Source organism: Diabrotica virgifera, chromosome 2 (genome assembly GCF_917563875.1).
Source record: "Diabrotica virgifera virgifera chromosome 2, PGI_DIABVI_V3a".
NCBI classification, from domain to species: domain Eukaryota; kingdom Metazoa; phylum Arthropoda; class Insecta; order Coleoptera; family Chrysomelidae; genus Diabrotica; species Diabrotica virgifera.
The window spans coordinates 15610821-15631332 of record NC_065444.1 but is presented as its reverse complement, the minus strand read 5'-3'; the positions used below and the strand labels follow the sequence as shown (position 1 = coordinate 15631332).

At 32.8% G+C, this 20512-nt stretch overlaps 1 protein-coding gene across 1 annotated transcript; it reads right to left on the bottom strand.

The window, feature by feature from the left end:
- Nucleotides 1-5417: 5417 nt before the first annotated feature.
- Nucleotides 5418-20299, bottom strand: LOC114345805 (pre-mRNA-processing factor 17). The gene is made up of 6 exons (XM_050643423.1): nt 19466-20299; nt 15487-15663; nt 12649-12853; nt 8963-9118; nt 8595-8794; nt 5418-5792 (listed from the first exon to the last, which is right to left on the bottom strand). Exons 1-6 carry the CDS (start codon nt 20124-20126, stop codon nt 5470-5472), a joined length of 1722 nt encoding a protein of 573 aa, XP_050499380.1. The 5' UTR covers nt 20127-20299; the 3' UTR covers nt 5418-5469.
- Nucleotides 20300-20512: the final 213 nt, after the last annotated feature.

Below are 20512 nucleotides of genomic sequence, written 5' to 3'. Positions count from 1 at the left end.
CTAATATCTGCCGCCAAGTTATTAGCTATATTTTTGTTTTTGCTGATGACCATCCATTGGGTTTTCTATATATTTATTTTCAGACCCATTTGTTGGCTATTGTCCGTCAATGAATGTAGGAGTGCCTGCAAATCATCCCTGTCCGTTGCTAGCAGAACTGTGTCATTGTCTTATAGCAGATTATTAATTACTATTCCATTGGCAATTATATCCTCTGTTCTATCTTCTACTGCTTCTCTGAAGACCTTTTCTGCATACAAATTAAACAGAAGCGGGGAGAACACGCAACCTTGTCTAACTCCTCTAGTAATATTGGTGGTCCAGTATCCTCTGTGGTTTCTAACGAGAGTTCTTCTCTTCCATCGTAAAATAGTTGTTGGATGGAATTGGTCCAACACACTTATTGTAAATATATATTTTAGCGAAGTGAAAGAGAGTTTATCTTTCCTTTCAATTCAGACAGCTGTTTCTGTCTCTAGACGTCTTCAGTGGGGCTACATGAGCACCTCTGAATCGAAACGAAACCCAAACTGCGTATTTAAGCAGAATTAGAAAAATAATTTTATATTCCACTTTTAGGACGCTGTAGGGACATCTCTTAAAGAAAAGATGAAAAGTCCAGATGCAAAATTTATTAAAAATAATAAACACTACTTTCAATCTGAAAACTTTTCGTAAAATGACAGTTTGTTTCCTTTCGAGTCAGAAATGGTTCCCATCCCCAAACAGCTGTTTCTGTCTCTAGACGTCTTCAGCGGAGCTACATGAGCACCTCTGAATGGAAAAGAAACCAAACTGCCCATTTAAGCAGAATTATAAAAATAATTTTATAATCCACTTTTAGGATGACTTTTCATGTAGCCCCACTGAAGACGTCTAGAGACAGAAACAGCTGTCTGGGGATGCTGAACCGCCTCTGAATCGAAAGGAAACAAAAACTGTCTTTCACTTTTATCTTTCCTCAAAGTTTGAGTACTCGGAACTATCTTTCGGACCTTTTCCTAGACGGATGAAGCAGAATGTGACTGCATATTGTAGAGTCCATTTCGCTTTATTTATTCGTCGTCTCTTGTCTTATAGATTGTAAAAGCCAGAGATTAAGGATATTACCAGAAAGTGGTTCCACGAAAAGTTTTCAGATATAAATTATTTATTATTTTTAATAAATTTTGCATTGTGACTTTTCATCTTTTCTCAGATATTTTTGCGGTATGAGGAAATATAACCAAAGCCTCCAAAAAACAATGCGTTTTGCAAATTTTCCAGCCGACTTATACCCTGTATATTTAGTACTGAAAAATAAAAGAATGTGTGTGTACTTCAGCACATAAGAAGTTATACTTCTATTATATGATTTCAACGAAATAAATATACTTTAAACAGTTTATTTTTATTTTATTACAGTCGAACCCGCTTATTAGAGTACCGGTTATAGGAATATCCCGGTTTATGGAATATAAATTCGAGGTCCCAAAACGTTTCCATTTACCCTTTAATAAATGTATCTGTTTATTGGAATATGGTTCAGTTAAATAATACCGCTTAATAGAATAATTTTTTCAGGTCAACAAATAAATTTTTACGTACAATTTTTAAAAAATTTTAATTTTGCCTGGTATAATGGTTTGTCGGTAAGAGCTTAGAAAGCCTGCCCTTTTGTATATTATTACGGTTTGTCAGGTACCTACTAAACACTTTATTACTGTGTTATGAGTAAACGCTCCTTTCCCACAGAAAATACAATCGATCGCCGGCAAAGTCATAAAATAATTTTATTTGTCTACAAATTTCTATAGGTACATATTGCCACCAACTTGGCTGTTTTTAGAAGCAGTAAAGATTTAGAAACAGCATTTTTCTATAGGATTATTTACTACCAATAGTTGATCGTTTGTTCGGAGTCTTTTCTAAAATCCAAGTCTAAAAAGACCTAAAACCATATGCATATACATATTGACATAGTATGTACTATTATAACGTATATTCGGTACAATTATTTCACCTAAACTCCAATGATCGGTTATTAGAATATCCCGCTTATAAGAATATGTTTGCTTGGCACGAAGGCTATTTAAATAAGCGGGTTCGACTGTACAAACTTTGACTCCTATGTGTATCATACATAATACACAACAGGTACTCTCCCTGAGCCTATGTGTATGAATTTGATACACAAGAGTAGAACTTATTCAAGCGACAAAAAGTGGCCAAGTTGTGACAACTTATGAGGATAAATGGCCCCAGGAGTTAGTGTTAAATATTAAACTAATTGTAATGCTTACCACTTTCCAAAAATAAAAAAAGAATAGGAATGGTCCGGATTTGAACCAAAGACCTATAAATTTCTAGCCGAATGCTCTACTAATAACGCTACGAGCAGAGGCGGCTCGTGATAGTACAAGATGGTGAGGCACACTACACTTGAGGAATATTATTATTATTATTATTAGCTTCTCTTTAATGATCCGAAGGTCGATTTTGTAACGTCATAACATGAGGCCGTCTACAGAACATTGCCGTATTTATTTTAACACTTGCAAATGATATTAAATAACTATTTTATTGGCAAAAGAATAGCAACGAACTCCGGATACCATTTTACGTGCCAGGCTGGTTTAGAGAGAGACAAATTGTTTCCTAGTTAAGTCTGTGATAGATTCATACTCAGAGTTGCTGTTTTTTAGCTAAAAATAATTACTAATACCACATATCAAAACAGTATGCATCAGATGTTTCGTCCTTCCTGGGTCTCATCAGCGTTGTACAGCCATATTAAGCAAAATTTACATTAGAAAATACATGAGAACAACGGACAACAACTGATTTTGTTTAATCAGTTGCCAAAATGAAATTATTGTACGCAAACAATATAGACCTACAAACACGTGATAATTTCATTTTAGAACCAATCTTAAAATGTAAATGTATCTATTGAATATAGGGCAATACAAACAAGCAAGAAACAAATTACTGTTATATTATAAGATTGATTTTTATTTTAAATAAACTAAGGGTTACATTTTGTTTTGTTTTGGGTGTTTATTTTAAGTTTTTTTTTATAAAAAGCGTGCTTAAAAGAAAATTAATTATTATAAAATTATAATAATAAAATGAAAATAAATAAAACAAAGTTATTTTTTACGAAATAAAAGGCAGATATCGAGCACTGAGTTTTATTTAATCTTCGAAAGTATACTTTCGCTTCTAGAGCATCTTCAGGAGCATTTCGTCAAAAAAGGAAGGTAAATTAACATATATCTAACAAATACTTAACGTACACTACACGAAGGACAAACAGATAAATTTGAGTGCCGGTAATTTTGGTACTTCTATATTTTGAAGATGGAGGTACAAACAGATAAATTTATCTATTTGTACGTTACAGTGTAGTGTACGTTCAGTATTTGTTAGATATATGTTAATTTAAGTTTCCACCACTTCAGATAATTAATGACATTCGAGAATACCTTCCTTTTTTGACGAAATGCCCCTGAAAATGCTCTAGGAGCGAAAGTATACTTGGGCAAGGCAAGATTAAGTAAAACTCAATGCTCGATACCTGCCTTTTATTTCGTAAAATTCATTATATTCGAGCATTCAACCACGTCCTATTTTAAAGTTATTTTAGTCAAAAACTTCATAAAATATAAATTCTAAATGGAAAACTGAGTTCTTATTTTTTTTTATAAATTAATGAAACTTTGTGAGACTTCTGTTCTGCAAAATGAGCTATTACCTCGTCTATAAAAGCGTTCTCATCCTGTGATTTTATAAATGATTTTTCAATTGATATTTTTGCCATATTACTGAATTATAAAGTTTTGAATCATTATCGTAAAAACAGTCTCTCTCCATCGTGAAAAAACTCTATAGAAGAGGATCCGATATAAGGTCGAACTACACCGATCTGCTTAATGGATAAAAATTATTGGATATGTAATTTAGTTGTGTTAATATTTATAAAAAACAAGTGGTGCCCTATCTAATTTTGTTCTGATATAAGTAATTAATAATTATTAAAAAATGACTTAAAACGAAATAAATAAAAAAAATTGGCCCGGGCAGATATTATTTTAGATTTTTTGGACCATTCGAAACAAAAAATTACTTTCGTAATTGAAGACCTATTTACAAAAACAACATAGGTAACTGTATTTTTAAAATTTCTGTAATTTGTTTGTGTAAAAACCTAATTTCTATAAAATAATTTGGAAATACTTTGGAAAATTTCCAATTTTTTCATAGAAATTGTATTTTTACACTAAAAAATTACAGAAATCCTAAGAATACACGTATGTTGTTTTTGTAAATAGCTCTTCAATTTTTCTCAAGTTAATCGTTTTCAAGTTATGTATAAACAATTTAAAAGCGAATAAAGAACGAAAGATGGCGATTATCAAGGCTTAAAATAAAGAGTAAAAAATATTATTTTTGTAATCATCAAGTACCTAAATTCAAGTTTAAACATTCTTCTATCAGGTCCCGGTAAAATTTTTTCCACGTTCTACTCTAAAATGTCTTTTTTAAATTGTTAATGAGAAAGGTTTCTTATTAAAATTACTTAAAAGTAATTTTTTAATTATTAATTATAGTCAGAAGAAAATTAAATTGGGCGCCTCTTGCTTTTTATAATTATTAACATACTAAATTACATAATATATCCAAAAAATTTTATCCATTAAACAGATCGGTGCAGTTCGACCCTATACGCTTATATTGTATCTAAAACTACTAAGAGGCGTGCCTCATAGGATTTTGAATCAGGGTCCGAAATTCTTGACAGGTTGATGTTCCGAGCTCCGCATATTAGTCCCTTTTACGAAACCGTAATATGCTAGGCAAGGGATCTATGAGAGGCTTGCTTCACCCGGCTTCACCTATCAATTTGAGATACTCGCATGTGGACGACAAAGATCAGGGCCGCACCTATTTTTATTTTTTTCTCATAAAAGTTATTTAGCAGATTTGAAAAAATTAAATTGTAAATTGTATTTAAAGAATTGATGATGGTATAGAGAAATAAGGTAAATAGTCGATTGATATACTGGTGAGGCACTGCCTCACCTGCCTCATAGGACAAGCCGCCACTGACTACGAGCTCTCTGTTTACATAGTTTCTCGGACATAATGACAATTCACGGTAACAAACAGACGAAGTATAAATAAAAATGTTTTAATAATACCATTTATCTTACTCCCGAGGAAGACCAATTAAAAGACACAAAAATTATAATAAAATATATTTATTAAAAACACTATATATTCTTTTCACACCTTTTTTTGCACTGATATAATATACATAACTTGAAAGATTTAGCAACTTAACGCCATACTGTCTGTGTGCGCATGCGCGCAGGATAATAAAAATTCACTTCCAATCACGCCTAAAGAAGTATAACTTCAAAAAAAAAACAGAATAAAATAAATAACATTTAATAAAGTTGTTCTCAATATTTATAAAAATACATGTTAATCCCAAAATTTAATAACGCCATCCCATCCTGCCGATATCATCTTACTCGCTTCGTGTGGATGCCATAATACGCTGATACAAACGTTATCGTGGGCTTTCCATTTTTTGTACAATTTTGTCGTTTTCCAATCCCAGACGTAGACCTTTCCATCAGCGTCACCGGACACCAAATAGCTCATGTCTGGAGAATAATCTAACGAGCATGCGTAACCTGCCACCATGTGACCGGTGAATGTCTTCTTTCGGTTGATTTTGAAACGATTCATGGCGGAAAAGATCACGATCTTATTGTCCATGCTTTGACACGCTAACCACTTCCCTAAAAAATAAAAATATTGTTAAGTATCATGACAAAATTAGTACTGTCGTACTATCCTTAATAAACCTATCAAATTTTTGCAGTTGGATGCATCTCAATGAAACGTGTTGCATTCGATTGGCAAGAGACTTAGGAAACTTTCTGAACTAAGGTGATGATCACAACATGAAAATTGCATTATTGCATCATGACGGCGAAGGCCTCCGATGCACCTGGTTATGATATAGGCCTACGTCCTAGAGTTTTATAGAAATTCGATACAAAATCAGTGCAAACTCGTCATTCGGTAGTTTTTGGGGTCGCTGAACACTAATATCTTTTTGACGATGATCTCTGATGCATTTGGTGTCATAATGTGCATCGTCTTCTGAAGTTTTATAGAAATTCGATACTAAATTAGTGCAATCTCGTTACTCGATGGTTTCTGGATTCGCTGACCACAAATATCACGACAGCATTAGTGTCTGAGGTAACTGGTGTCCAGTAGGGTCGTAACAGAGGCCCCAATCGCTTACGGGCCCCATCTTGTCATCTGATATTATGTAAAAATCTGATAGTTATATTATTTTACGTTGTGTGTTTAAAATTAAAAACGTAAATTTCTAAATAGACGTATATGCCAAGTGAATCATCTCGTAATATCTAGAAACTTAGTCCCTTCCGGCCTACCGAAATTTTATGGTAATGGCAATAAACTATAATGCTTTGTACGTGACTAATGAAAGATTTGAGAATTGCAATTTGCCGAATTTTAGAACAATATTTCTAAATCTAGAAATGGGTTTTCTCTTTAATCTTTACCTATGTTTAGTATTTCGATACAATTATCCAGAGGCATAACAGAGGCCCCGCAGCATGAAGCTTACGGGGGGGCCCAATATGTCAAGGGCCCCATCTTGTTGTCTAATATATGTAAAAATGTGTTATTATATTATTTGCATACATACGTTTTTTAAGCAGTGCAGTATTGAAAACGAAGTTGTCCATCCGAATTAATAAAATTGTAGATATATTCGCTGATAGTAGATAGTGCATGAAGAAAGTTGTTCTTCTCAGAATAATACTAATGTAATCATTTAGTAATTTTTATTGTATTTTATTCTATACCAATAAAGATGAAAAATGTAAGTCGTCATAAACAATGCATGAATACACCAACAGCTCAGTAAATGACAGTTTTCGAGTGAAATTATCAGCGTCACGAGGGACGAATTTGCTTGATAATTTGGATTTAGGTTCTAGATACACTCCACTTCAAAGTTGGATTTATGCCGTTGGTTGCTTTTACTTCGGAGGGTGAAACCCCTCCTTGGGGAGAAAAATATACGTTTAAAATAAGTCCGGAAATGTATAAATTGGCTAATTATAAGCAACTTTTGTTCTTCTTTGATAATAATGTTTATTTTTCAAAAAAAAAAAAAACGTTTTCAGACTGGCTTTTCGCAAATAACTCAAAAATAAGTATTTATCGAATTAAATATTAGATTTCGAAAAAATATTTGTAGCAAAAATGTAGCTTATAAGATACAGAAATGGTGTACTTATTCATGAAGTCTATCGACACAGTAAAAGCACAGTTAAAACTCATGAAAAATAATTCTTATTTCTCCAATTCCAAATCGAATATTTCAACCTGAAATAACCAAAAAATGAAGCAATTTTCGGGAAAAACTCTTAAAACTTGTTTAAATGTTTCAAAAAAAAGTTTTATTTTTATTTTTTTTTTTTTTATAAAAGTTTCTGGCACCAAAACTATACGAGTTATGCTCAAAATAAAGTTGGCCCCTTTTTTGGTAAAAAAAAAATCGTGAAAATCTGCCCTTATTTCGCACCCTAAATAAAATTTATCATTCGCGCTTTACTATTTATTTAAATATTTTTTGTTTATATGCTTTGTAAGTTTGACCGATACAAAGTTCTTATTTTTGAAATTTTTTTTTATTTTGGAAAAACGCCTTTTTTCAAAATAACTTAAAAAGTATTAGTGATACGAAAAATCTCAAAGAGTAAAGACATGTAGGTAGGTCTGGCTTTGATAAATATTTTGGCTTTATTTTGTTTTTCTATAAGACAAAAATTGATTAAGACATGGCTGTTTAAAATTTTCATATTCTCGTAATTAGTGACTCGTAACTGGCTTAGTTTTAATGCTAGAAACTTTTGTAAAAAATAAAGTTTCTATTAAACGCTTTAAAAAAGTTCTAATGAGTTTCCCCGAACAGTATTTAATTTTTTGGTTATTTCACGTTGAAATATTCGATTTGGAATTTGACGTATAAGGAAAACTTTTCATGAGCTACAAGTTTTCTTTTACTGAGTCGATAGACTTCATTTTTGTTTCATTTTTTTTTATTAGCTAGATACATTTTTGCTAACAATATTCTTTTCGATCGAATACTTACTCTTTGAACCATTTGCGAAAAATCGCCTAAAAACGTGGTTTATTTGTTGAACAATAAACATTTTTACTTTTAAATAACTCGAAAAGTCTTGAGTTGACCACTTCGGTGGTGACACTGAAAATTACACGGTATCGCCATATTATTTTACGTTGATTTACTGGGCTGTAACAAATATAGGTATTTGTTACACATGTCGCATTTAGTAATTTTTTAAAGGGGGCCCCATTTCCAATTCTGCGGGGGGTCCAGACGGAGTTTTTTACGCCACTGGTGTCCAGGATGGGCATCATCTCCTTGAGTTTTAAGGAAATTAGATACAAAATCAGAAACTTGTTACTCGACGGGTTTTTAAAGTCACTGAATACTAATTTAAGATATAAAACATTAAAAAATCACTCACCATTAGGTGCTGGTGTGACCGCTGGCATGCTGTGCATTGTAGGATCTGCAATGTATTTCATGTCGACAGGTATATCCCATTCCCATACCCTTAAAGACTTATCATCTGAGGTAGTAACAAACCTTCGGTTTTCGTCTACAAAAGTAATGCTGTTGACAGCTCCCAAATGTCTATCATATTCCTGAACGATGTCACCAGACCTAATTTAAAACAAATATTAATACGCAATTTGTTAAGTAGTAAGAAGGTTAATGATTACATATTTTCGGAAAAAGATGTCTCTGAAAAAAATCAAAATGGGCAAAATAATCGGCATGTTACACTTTTGGCACCCAAAAGTATTAGATAACCTTACCAATTTAACTTACCTAGTATCCCAGCAGATAATTTTCTTGTCGGATGTACCAGCAACAAATAAATGTTGCTTATTTTTATCTGGGTTAAATTTAACACAATATGGAATTTTTCGACTAGTGAATCTTGATACGACTTGTCCAGTTTCTGTGTCCCAAAGTTTAATATACCTGAAAATTTATTAAAATATAAATTATATAGATATAATTATATATAATTATAATTAATAATAATAATAATATATATAATTATATAGATAATTATATAGATACAATATATAGATAAATATACATATAAAAATATAAGCAATAATTCTTTGAAAGCGTCTCAAATTGTCTGTTGCACATTTGTAATTGAAATTTATGAGTTCTTGTTATGAAAGAATAATTACATTTCTTCTAATAAAAGTATGTGCATGGGCCAGCTAACTCAAATGATACGTGGACTAACAAAAAGAGATTAAAACAAGGAATAGTAAGAGATGGTTAAAGCATGAACTGGTAGTATTGTCTTCCTCTCTATACCTTAGGAGATGACACTTGGAAAAGCAATTGGAAAATTAGATAAGAAAGCAAAGAAAACAGGGGTATAGATAAACCAGCACAAAACAAAATACATGACGATAGGGAAGGACGACACAATAACTCAGAAATATACAGGGTGTCCCGAAAAGATTGGTCATAGATTGTACCACACATTCTGGGGTCAAAAATAGTTCGTTTGAACCTAACTTACCTTAGTACAAATGTGCTCATAAAAAAAGTTACAGCCCTTTGAAGTTAACATCTTAAAACAAAATTATAGTGAAGTTTGTCCACCCCATAAAAATTTTATGGGGGTTTTGTTTCCTTAAACCCCCCCCCCCCAAACTTTTGTGTACGTTTCAATTAATTCATTATTGTGGTACCATTAGCTAAACAAAACGTTTTTAAAACTTTTTGCCTCTAAGTATTTTTTCAATAAGCCAGTTTTTATCGAGATGCGGCTTCTATTTTAATATATTTACATAAAAATTATATGGAAGTTTTGTTCCTTTAAACCTCCCAAATGTTTGTGTACGTTCCAATTAAACTATTATTGTGGTACCATTAGTTAAACACAGTATTTTTAAAACTTTTTTGCCTTTTAGTGTTTTTTTGACAAGTCACCTTTTATCGAGATGTGGCTTCTTTTTAAAATATACCTAAAAATGTAAATTATACATAAATTTTCAGATTATTAACAGGTCTCTATTGGGACCGTGCAAGTTCGGCAAAGCGACCTCTATTTCTACGCTCTGTACTTTTATTCGCACTTTTAATTATATTGGCCAATTATATTAGTCCTGGTTGCTGGATAATTGTCAAGACCATAGTCCAAAAAAATAATAAGAAGAAAAAAATAAGATGCAGGTTATGTTTAGCAAACGTAAACAATTGTATGTAGTAAATAAAATCCGTTATTAAAATGCAGTATTGCAAGCAAAATACAATTAATTAAATTTACCTTTATATAATAATTGCATATCATATCAATATTGTGGAGCAATATATAATTTTTCTAAGTCAATGACAGAAGGTATGAAATATACGTCAATTTGACAATTTCAATTGACAATATGAATTATTTAAGATAGTTGCAATATTTCTCCGCGACTCGCGCACGGTCGTTTCTCGTTTCCCTTTCCAAGTACTTGCACACCGCGAATAATCGTACTTAACCATATACAAATATGTGGTGGATTCGACAAAATTTGTATATAATTTGTAAATATTTAATATTCAAAATATGTCGATAAACATTGGCTTATCGAAAAAGTGCTAACAGGCAAAAAAGTTTTAAAAACATTGTGTTTAACTAATGGTGCCACAATAATAATTTAATTGGAACATACACAAAAGTTTGGGTGGGTTTAAAGGAACAAAACCCCCATAAAATTGTTATGGGGTGCACAAATTTTACTTTAATTTTTTTTAATGTTGCTGCCATAAGAATGCCACATGTCCATTTTCAATAAAAAATCTCTAAGAGTTTTCGATATATGAAAAAAAATTGATTTTCATTTTGTAACTCAAAAGGGCTGTAACTTTTTTGTGTGCACTATTGTATATAGGTAAGTGAGGTTCAATCAACCTATTTTTGACCCCAGAATCTGTGGTATAATTTATGACCAATCTTTTCGGGACACCCTGTATAATATCACAGAACTATAAATTTGAAACTGCAACCATCTTCAGCTAGTTGGGAGTAGCAATACGGACAACTGGAAAAGAGAGAAAAGCATTCTGAAACGCAAAAAACATATATATGGAATGAATAGAAATCTGCTGAAAAGCAGGACAACAGAAGTAAGAAGTAAGAAAACAAAGATGAACCTCTATAAAACATTAATAAGATCTGTTGTTACATATGGGATGTAAACAACAGTGATTAACAAGAAAGAGGAAGATAGCCTTGTAAAATTTTAAAGAAAAATAATTAGAATTACAATGGTAATTACTGCCCTTATACAGGGTGTCCAGAAACTCTACCGACAAACGAAGACAGGAGATTCCTCAGATAATTTTAAGCCAATTTAACCCAATTCACCTAGTCCGAAAATGCTTCCTAAGGGAGCTAGAGCTCTTTGAAGATGGCGTCATGTAATTAGTTTTTCTTAAATACCTCCAGAACGCTTCTATTTAGAAAAACGAAAATTTGTATACGTATTTACTTTCCTGAAATGAATCGATTCCATCCATTGCGAATTTCTAGTACATGTCATATGCGTCCGTTTTGGGAAGGGCAACGGTTATTTTATCGCCTAACTTTTTTGTCTTTAATTTTTAAGCATTTTTGACTCTGAATTATTAAATTGTGAATTATTCTAGTACTAAAAGGTACTCTTAGTTTAAGTCGATAGGATACACCGTTTTCTAGAAAAATCGATTTGAAAATTTTTCGTTCCTTGAATTTAAAAAAAAAAGATTAAAAAAAACTATTTAGAAAGATGAAAACTGGTACATTTATTTATATTCCAGAGATTATTCGATTTCATTAATGGCAAATTTCTAGTACCGGTCATAGGCGTCCGCTTTGGGTAGGTCAACAGTTATTTTATAGCATTACTTTATTGTCTTTAACTTTTAAGTATTTTTGACACTAGATTATTCAATTATGAGATATTCGAGTACTAAAAGTTACTCTTGCTTTAAGTTGGTAAAATACATCGTTTTTTTTAATTTATTTTAACTTTTTTTTTCAAATTCCAAAACTAAAAACTTTCAAATCGATTTTTCTAGAAAATGGTGTATCCTACCGACTTAAATTAAGAGTACCTTTTAGTACTAGAATACCTCACAATTTAACAATCCAGTATCAAAAATGCTTAAAAGTTGAAGACGAAAAAGTTATGCGATAAAATAACCGTTGCCCTACCCAAACGGACGGAATAGATGGAATCGATTCATTTCAGGAAAGTAAATATGTATACAAATTTTCTTTTTTCTAAAATAGAAGCGTTGTGGAGGTATTTAAGAAAAACTAATTACATGGCGCCATCTTCAAAGAGCTCTAGCTCCCTTAGGAAGCATTTTCGGACTAGGTGAATTGGGTTAAATTGTCTTAAAATTATCTGAGGAATCTCCTGTCTTCGTTTGTCGGTAGAGTTTCTGGACACCCTGTACATTCCTATGCCACTCTAGTGTTGTAAGGGAGACTATTATTATTATAATGAAAGTACCTGTCATATCCAGCTGAGAGAAAAAGCTTTCCAGAATTGTTAAAGTTGATGTCTCTCACAGCTTGTCTATGCCCATAGTAAGTTCTAATGCATCTTCTCTCATTATAAACTTCCCAGATCTTAATCCTACAATCCATACTAGCAGACAGGAACAAATGTGCCGTTCTGGGAAACCACCTGATGGCTGCAACACCTTTGGAGTGACCTACAACAGATTTAATAATTTTACAGAAGTATATATGTATATTATTGTATATGCATCATTTACAAGTTATTAAACTCTAATAGAGAAGTGTACATACGACAACAAGCCTATCTTTCTTATATTAGTAGACTATAAAAAGGCATTTGATACGATAGATATCAAAAATGCTTCAAGCATTGGCTGACTGCGGCCTTGACTACTGATATATTGCCTTGATTAAGAGTATCTACGAAACTGGTACAGTTTGTGTCTAACTTCATGAAGATGCCAAATAGTTCCAAATAGAACGTGGAATTAGATGGGCTTATACTATCTCCCCGAAATTATTTACTGCTGTAGTTAAATACTTAAACCAATGGAACAAGAGGATAAGATGGGAATTAATATAAATGAAGAGGATCTGACCCACCTAAACATTGTAGATGACATTGTTTTACCAACTGTAAGGTAATTTACATTTATTTATTAATTTACATAATTTACATCAAAGAAACATGAAACGTAAATTACGTTTCATGGAAATAAAACAGTGCTAAACAAATATACGTCCGGCCATTTATGAAACTCTCCGAAAATAAAAATGTGTCATGAGCATGAATCACACTCGTTTCATTGGTAGGCGGACTTTGAGATTTGTTTAGCAGTGTTTTAGTTTCATGAAACATGTTTTTCTTTTCATGTTTCTTTGGTGTGCGGCTTGGCATAGAGTTAATGAAACTACAAAAATGACAAACCATATGGTCAGCGATAAAGTTCAAATTGAAAGCCATAGCATCAACCAAATAATAGCTTACAAATATTTAGAGCGTGAGATTCACTTAGGCCGAAATAATTAGATTACTGAAATACAAAGAAGCTACCTAAAAAATCTCTATGCAGAGGAAGAACAAATGATGCTAGAACCGGAAACACCAGAAATTACCACAAATGAAGATGTTAATATAAGTGCACAGGAAGTACGAAAAACACTCGAAAAGCTCAAGAACAGAAAAGCTGCAGGTAAGGATGGAATACCAAACGAATTACTGAAATATTGTGGAGCAGCAATGACACAACAATTAACAACATTAATTAACAAAATCATAAAACACAATAAAATACCGGAAGAGTGGAGAACGAGCGAACTAATTCTACTATTCAAAAAAGGAGATAAAAAGCAGCCAGAAAACTACAGAGGTATCAACTTGTTAAATACTACCCTAAAACTTACAACTAAAATCTTACAAGACGTAATGAATCAGAGGATAAGTTTAGCAGATAAACAACAGGGTTTTCGTACTGGAAGATCGTGTACAGATGCAATATTCGTCATAAAGCAAATTACTGAAAAATCACTAGAGTATAATAGACCAGCATTTCTATGTCTGATTGACTTAAAGAAAGCATTTGACAGAGTAAGACTCAAAGATGTAATCCATCTTCTGTATAATAGAGAAGTCCCTCTAGATATCATAAAAACTATTGAGAACATCTACCAAAATAACAAAATGGAAGTCAGAATAGATGGACAACTTACAGAACCTATAGATATAGACAGCGGAATAAGACAGGGAGACTCATTGAGTCCTATGCTTTTCAATTTAATCATGGATGAAATCATTAAAAACGTCAACAAAGGAAGAGGTTATAGAATGGGAAACAAAGAAGTAAAAATACTCTGCTACGCAGACGACGCAATATTGATAGCCCAAGATGAAGATAGTCTGCAAAGATTAGTCCACAGATTTAACATAAGAGCAAAAGAATTCAATAAGACAATTTCATCTTAGAAAACCAAAACAATAGTAATCAGTAAAGAACCAATCAGATGCAAAATAGAAATTGATGGTATCAGTATTGAACAAGTAATGGAAGTAAAATACCTTGGAATTACATTGTCAAGTTACGAAGACCTAGACAAAGAAGTGAGAAATCAAGTACAAAAAGCAAATAGATTGGCAGGATGCCTTAATAACACTATATGGCGAAACCGACATATTAACACTGAGATGAAGTCAAGAATTTATAAAGCCAGTGTAAGACCCATAATGACATATGCATCAGAAACAAGACCCAATACAGCCACAACACAAAGACTATTGGAAACGGCAGAGATGAGAGTACTGAGAAGAATTACAGGAAATACACTGAGAGATCGAAAGAGGAGCGAAGATATTAGAAGACAATGTAACGTACAGTGTATAAACGAATGGACACTAAATAGAAAAAAATAATGGAACAACCACATATCCAGAATGGGGGAGACACGTGTGGTCAAAATAGCACGAGATAAATCACCAATCGGCAGAAGAAGTATCGGTCGACTGCGCAAAAGATGGAGTGACAACCTTCCATAGAGGTATCAATCCGTCAATGCACAAGCAGAATTGCTTATAAAGAGGAAGAAGAAGAAGAAATACAAAGAAGGATAGGTCTATACCAGTCTATAACATTCCAGAAATATAAAAAAAAATCAGTAGAATCCTATCATAAACAATTTAAACATGAAGCAGCATTGGTTTTATGCTTTCATAACAGCACTAAATACATACAATGACACTGATAATGTCATCAGCTCAACCAGTTCTTAGATACTTACACTCTTTAATCATTCTGCTCACTGATCTCTAATAAATAATAATAATATAGCTTACCAGTCCATGTATGAATATGGGACTTGGGTAAAAAACATTTCTCTGGAGGTGTATCAGATTTGAGATTAACCCCAACATCTTGTGGAGCATGCAAAAAAGACCTTCCTTGATAGTCCACTGGATCTTTGATATGCAATACAGACTTTTCCTCAATTGGTTTGTCCTCTGTTGGTTTACCTAAAGGTTAAATGTTAATATTAAACATCTTTTTCACCATCAAATCTTCAAACCTAATGATATATACATATTATCTAATAGACATAATAAATAAATAACAGACTTCATTAAAACTGTAGTGATAGTCTATCATTAATAATAAAATATTGAAATGACTTGGTTTTTATAAATTTTGAATTACAGTGTTGGCGGAAAAATAAATGAAAATATTTCATATTGTGGCAACTAAATGTTGAGAATTATCTAGTTACTGTGTATAAAATTAATAATTTTGACATTAACTCATCAAGTCGAAAGTTTCTTGACAGTCACTGTTAACAAACCTCTAGTGAAAAGCTCTGATAACATATTTATTCAAAAATGTCCAGGAAGTGTGACACAAATACCTACTAAATTTTATCAATTTAATCTTAAATTTTATCAATTTAATTTTAAAGTAAAATGAAATATATGTATATGCAACTCAATAACCAAAGCAGTGATAGGATCGGTTAGAACATCACCATGGGTGATGGAACAACAATACCTGAAGACACTAACAGATCACAAAAAATAAACAAAAGAATACAAGCCAGCAACAGACGTCTTTATGCCCTTTAAAACCTTATAAAATCGAAACAACTAATAAGACATACAAATATACAACTATATAAAACAATCATATGACCCCTAGTGATGAATGGCAGTGAAACATGGACAATATCAAAGGCAAACAAAGAGACACTACATGTTTGGGAAAGAAAAATCCAGAAATAAAGTCCAGAAGACTCCAATGGGCAGGACACCTCAGAAGACATTCTGACAAAAGAACAGTAAGGCTGATATGGGAAAAAGTCCCAACTGGAAAAAGACCACGTAGATACCCTCGACTCCGGTGGCAAGATAATAGCCACCTTTCAGAGACCTGAATGCTATGGATGTGGAGTACTGAATAGGGATTGCTCAAGACAAAGAAGAGTGGAGGTATGTTGTTGAGTTGTTAGATCTGTTTTTAGACCAATTACACAAAAGGGTAAATGTTCTTTTTTCTCATATGTTGAAGGTTTAAAATGGGAGTTTCTAAAATATTCTGACTTGCCTGCTGAAGCTAAATTCTTTGCATTTCATAATGAATTAAGTAAGGCTTTCTTACACTCTTTTCCTGAAAAATCCTATAAAAAACGTAGAGATCAAAGTCGACTAATAAACTGGTTCAACGATGATTTGAAATCCATGAGGGAAACACTGCACTTACTAAGGAGCAGTATGATGAGTTTCCTACATTGGCTCAGAAAACTCTATTAGCAAATCACAAAAAAGATTACAAATTAGCAATAAAATCTGCTAAACAAAGGGCCAATGATAACCTTATTTCAACTGCATCCAATCCAGTTAAGTGTATGTGGGATATCATCAATGAACACAGAAACAAGTCTAAAAGTAAGTTAGAAACAAAAATTACACCTAATGAATTTAATGACTTCTTCACTAATGTCGCCTGTAACTTGCAAACCCAGATTCAACCCTCCTTTTTCAATCCCTTGGATTATAATGTCACCATGTTTGGGGAAGAATTTTTCTTCCAAGATGTTTCTCTCGTTGAAACCAGAGACATTTTAACAAATATAGTGAACAAGAAAAGTAGAGACTACTTTTAATTCTCAGTTAACATAATAAAAGGAGTGAAACATCTCATTGCTGGTCCATTAACAGCACTTATAAATCACTGCTTTAAGGAAAGCATCTTTCCTGATCTGCTCAAAAAAGCAGTGGTGGTACCGATCTATAAGAAGGGTGACAATGATGACCCATCCAATTATAGGCCAATATCACTCCTTCCTATAATATCAAAGGTATTTGAGAAACATATCGCTCGCTGAGAACATTAGTGACGTAACTCAAAAAATACCAATTGTGACTTAATCTATTAAACATACTCCTAATATTGAACTTGATATTATGCTTTAATGACGGAAGTCTCGATACGTCAGTAATACTCTTTGACTTTTAGTTCCACTTCTGCATGCATTAGTGACGCAAGTCACTTTACTACAAACTACGTTTTTGAAGTCACTTTACTACAAAACGTTTTTGAAGTTACGTCACTAATGTTCTCACCAAGCGATATGGCAGCAATGATTATTAAGTACTTTGAATCCAAAAATTTGTTCACAAATAGTCAGTTTGGTTTTAGGAGGGGTCTAAATACGACAAAAGCCATCACGGACTTAGTGATGAAGATTCAAGAGGCTTTTGAGCAGAGCTGCTATCTGTCTGCTACATTTTGTGACCTGAGCAAAGCTTTTGATTGTGTTTCACATGAACTGCTTCTCAGGAAATTGGGGAGATATGGGTTTGGAGAGAGTAGCATTGCAATGATCTCCAGCTATCTCTCCGATAGAAAGCAGAGTGTGCAGGTGGGTAGAGTGAGGTCGGCAGAGAGAGCTGTAAATATTGGATTACCTCAAGGCTCAATATTGGGACCACTTTTGTTTACAATTTATATTAATGATCTTCCACAGATAGACCTTACCAGTTCATTTACTCTTTTTGCTGATGATACTACTATTACCTGCAAAGATTGGGATTGTAAGGCAGCAATAGAGGCATCAAAGCAAGCACAAGATAAGGCAGAACAATGGTTTGCAGCAAATATGTTGCTTCTAAACATCAATAAAACCCAGTCTTTGATTTTTTCAACAAGACAGTTTCCATCCGGAGATGCAGACAAACAAATAAAATTTTTGGGAGTTTACTTGGATGCAGGACTATATTGGAAGGCTCATACACGGTCCCTTGTTGCTAAATTAGGAACTACAACTTTTCTGATTAGAAGACTTACTGAGTGTGTATCTCAGTTCACTTTACAACAGGCCTATTTTGCACTGTGTCATTCACACATCAGCTATGCAATTTTGGCATGGGGTCACAGTGCTGGAGCCAAAGATGTCTTTCGTATTCAGAGAAGAATAGTAAGGATAATTGCTGGCCTGTCCTATCAGAAAGAATGTCGGCAAGCATTTGTTGCACTGCACATACTAACTCTGCCTTCACTATTTATTCTGGAGAGTATTGTTCATGTGAAACAAAATATAGATTGTCATCAAAGACATGAGGATGTACACCAATATGAAACCAGAAATAAGCATGCCTTAATACTGCCCTACACCAGGCTCATGGTTTAACATTCTACAACAAGTTGCCTACTGAAATTACTGAATGCCAACTTTACAATTTAGAAAACAACTAAAGAATTTTCTCATAAGCCAAGCATTTTACAGCAGTGATGAATTTTTAAATTTTAACTTTAATATTTGGAACTTGGTTGTGAATTGTTGAATTGTACTTTGTTTATTCTTAGGAACCCAGAAAGTGTTTGTCTTAATTGATGTATGTATTATTTCATATTATGTCTTGTGTTTTTATACTTGTATTTTATATCTTGTGTTTTTATATTTGTATTTTATATCTGTGAACCAAAGTTGTATACTATTTTTCGACGTATGTAAGTACTTTTGTATATTGACATGAATAAATGACTTGACTTGAGTTTGCTAAACCTACGAAGGTTGTAACGCTATGAGTAAGTAAGTAAGAATTAAAAAATATGAGAATTTGTTGAAGAATTACATCTGGCTAAATCTACAGATGCAGAAGAACTTAAGCATTATCATAAGAGTGAAAGTATCCAACCTAAAGGTAAAAGCTTAGTCCAGATGTCCAAAGAAAATACAACCAAAACAATAAGTAAAAAATGCCACATATTACACAAAGATACAAAAAAAAATTCAAATGAAATATAAATTAAAATTGTAATTGTTACCTTTCTTATTCTTTTTAGAAGTTATTTCATCTAACTCAGCCTGTTCTTCCTCCGTTGGTCTAGAAACTTTTTGTTCATCAACAAAACCACCCCATGGTCCCAAAAATCCTTCTATATCACCCGGATTATCATTTCTTTTCCTTTTCCTCTTATCCAAGGGTCTTATCTTTGAAGTTTCAAATACAGTCTTAACACTTTCTACGTTTTTACCCTCTTCAGTTGAACCGACAACTTTTAGATGTCCATCTCCATCATTACTTATCGATGGGTCTAATGCGTAACCATAGCTCGTAAACGTTCTTCTCTGGTTTTCGAATTGAAAATCACTTACATGAGCCTTTTCAATATGTCCCGAGAGTATGTTTCTCTCAACAGATTGTTGTTGTGTTTTAAAAGGATTTGCAGGCCCTACTACAGGAGCAAATAGTATATCATACTTTGGATTATATGTCAGTTCTCCACTATCAGGATGTATATGATTTTTTTCTCCATCTAAACCTGTAGGCAGTACATTTGGAGCGGCACAAATGGCAAGCTTATTTTTAGTGGAAAATTCGGAATTAATGGGGATTTCAGTTATATCTACTGAGGTGTCTTTATTTTTGTTATTGTCTGTATCATCTTCATCACTACTGCCCGAATACTGTTGCAGAGCTAACATTTTATAATTATGTGCTAAAATCAAAGGTATAAAAGTATATTCACATAAGAGGTTAAAATTATTGTTATAACAATGTTAATCTCTTTTTTATGAACTTTATCCAAACTGTTTGTTTTCAAAACGAAAAATATCACTCCTAACCTAACTGTAACATTAAACGTCAGTAACGTCACTTGTCTTGTCTTCTTTTCATTTAAATATTGACAAATGGCCGTCTTCATTTGAACCAAACATAGCCTTCGTAACGTAACACAGGCCAGAACATTGAAATTTGGCAATAGGGAATAGAGGTCCTATAAATATATCTGGTATGTAGAGGATAACAAAAGAGAGCGCCAACGAGTTTTTAACGAAGAAAACAGGTAAAACAAATAGAAGAAGATTAT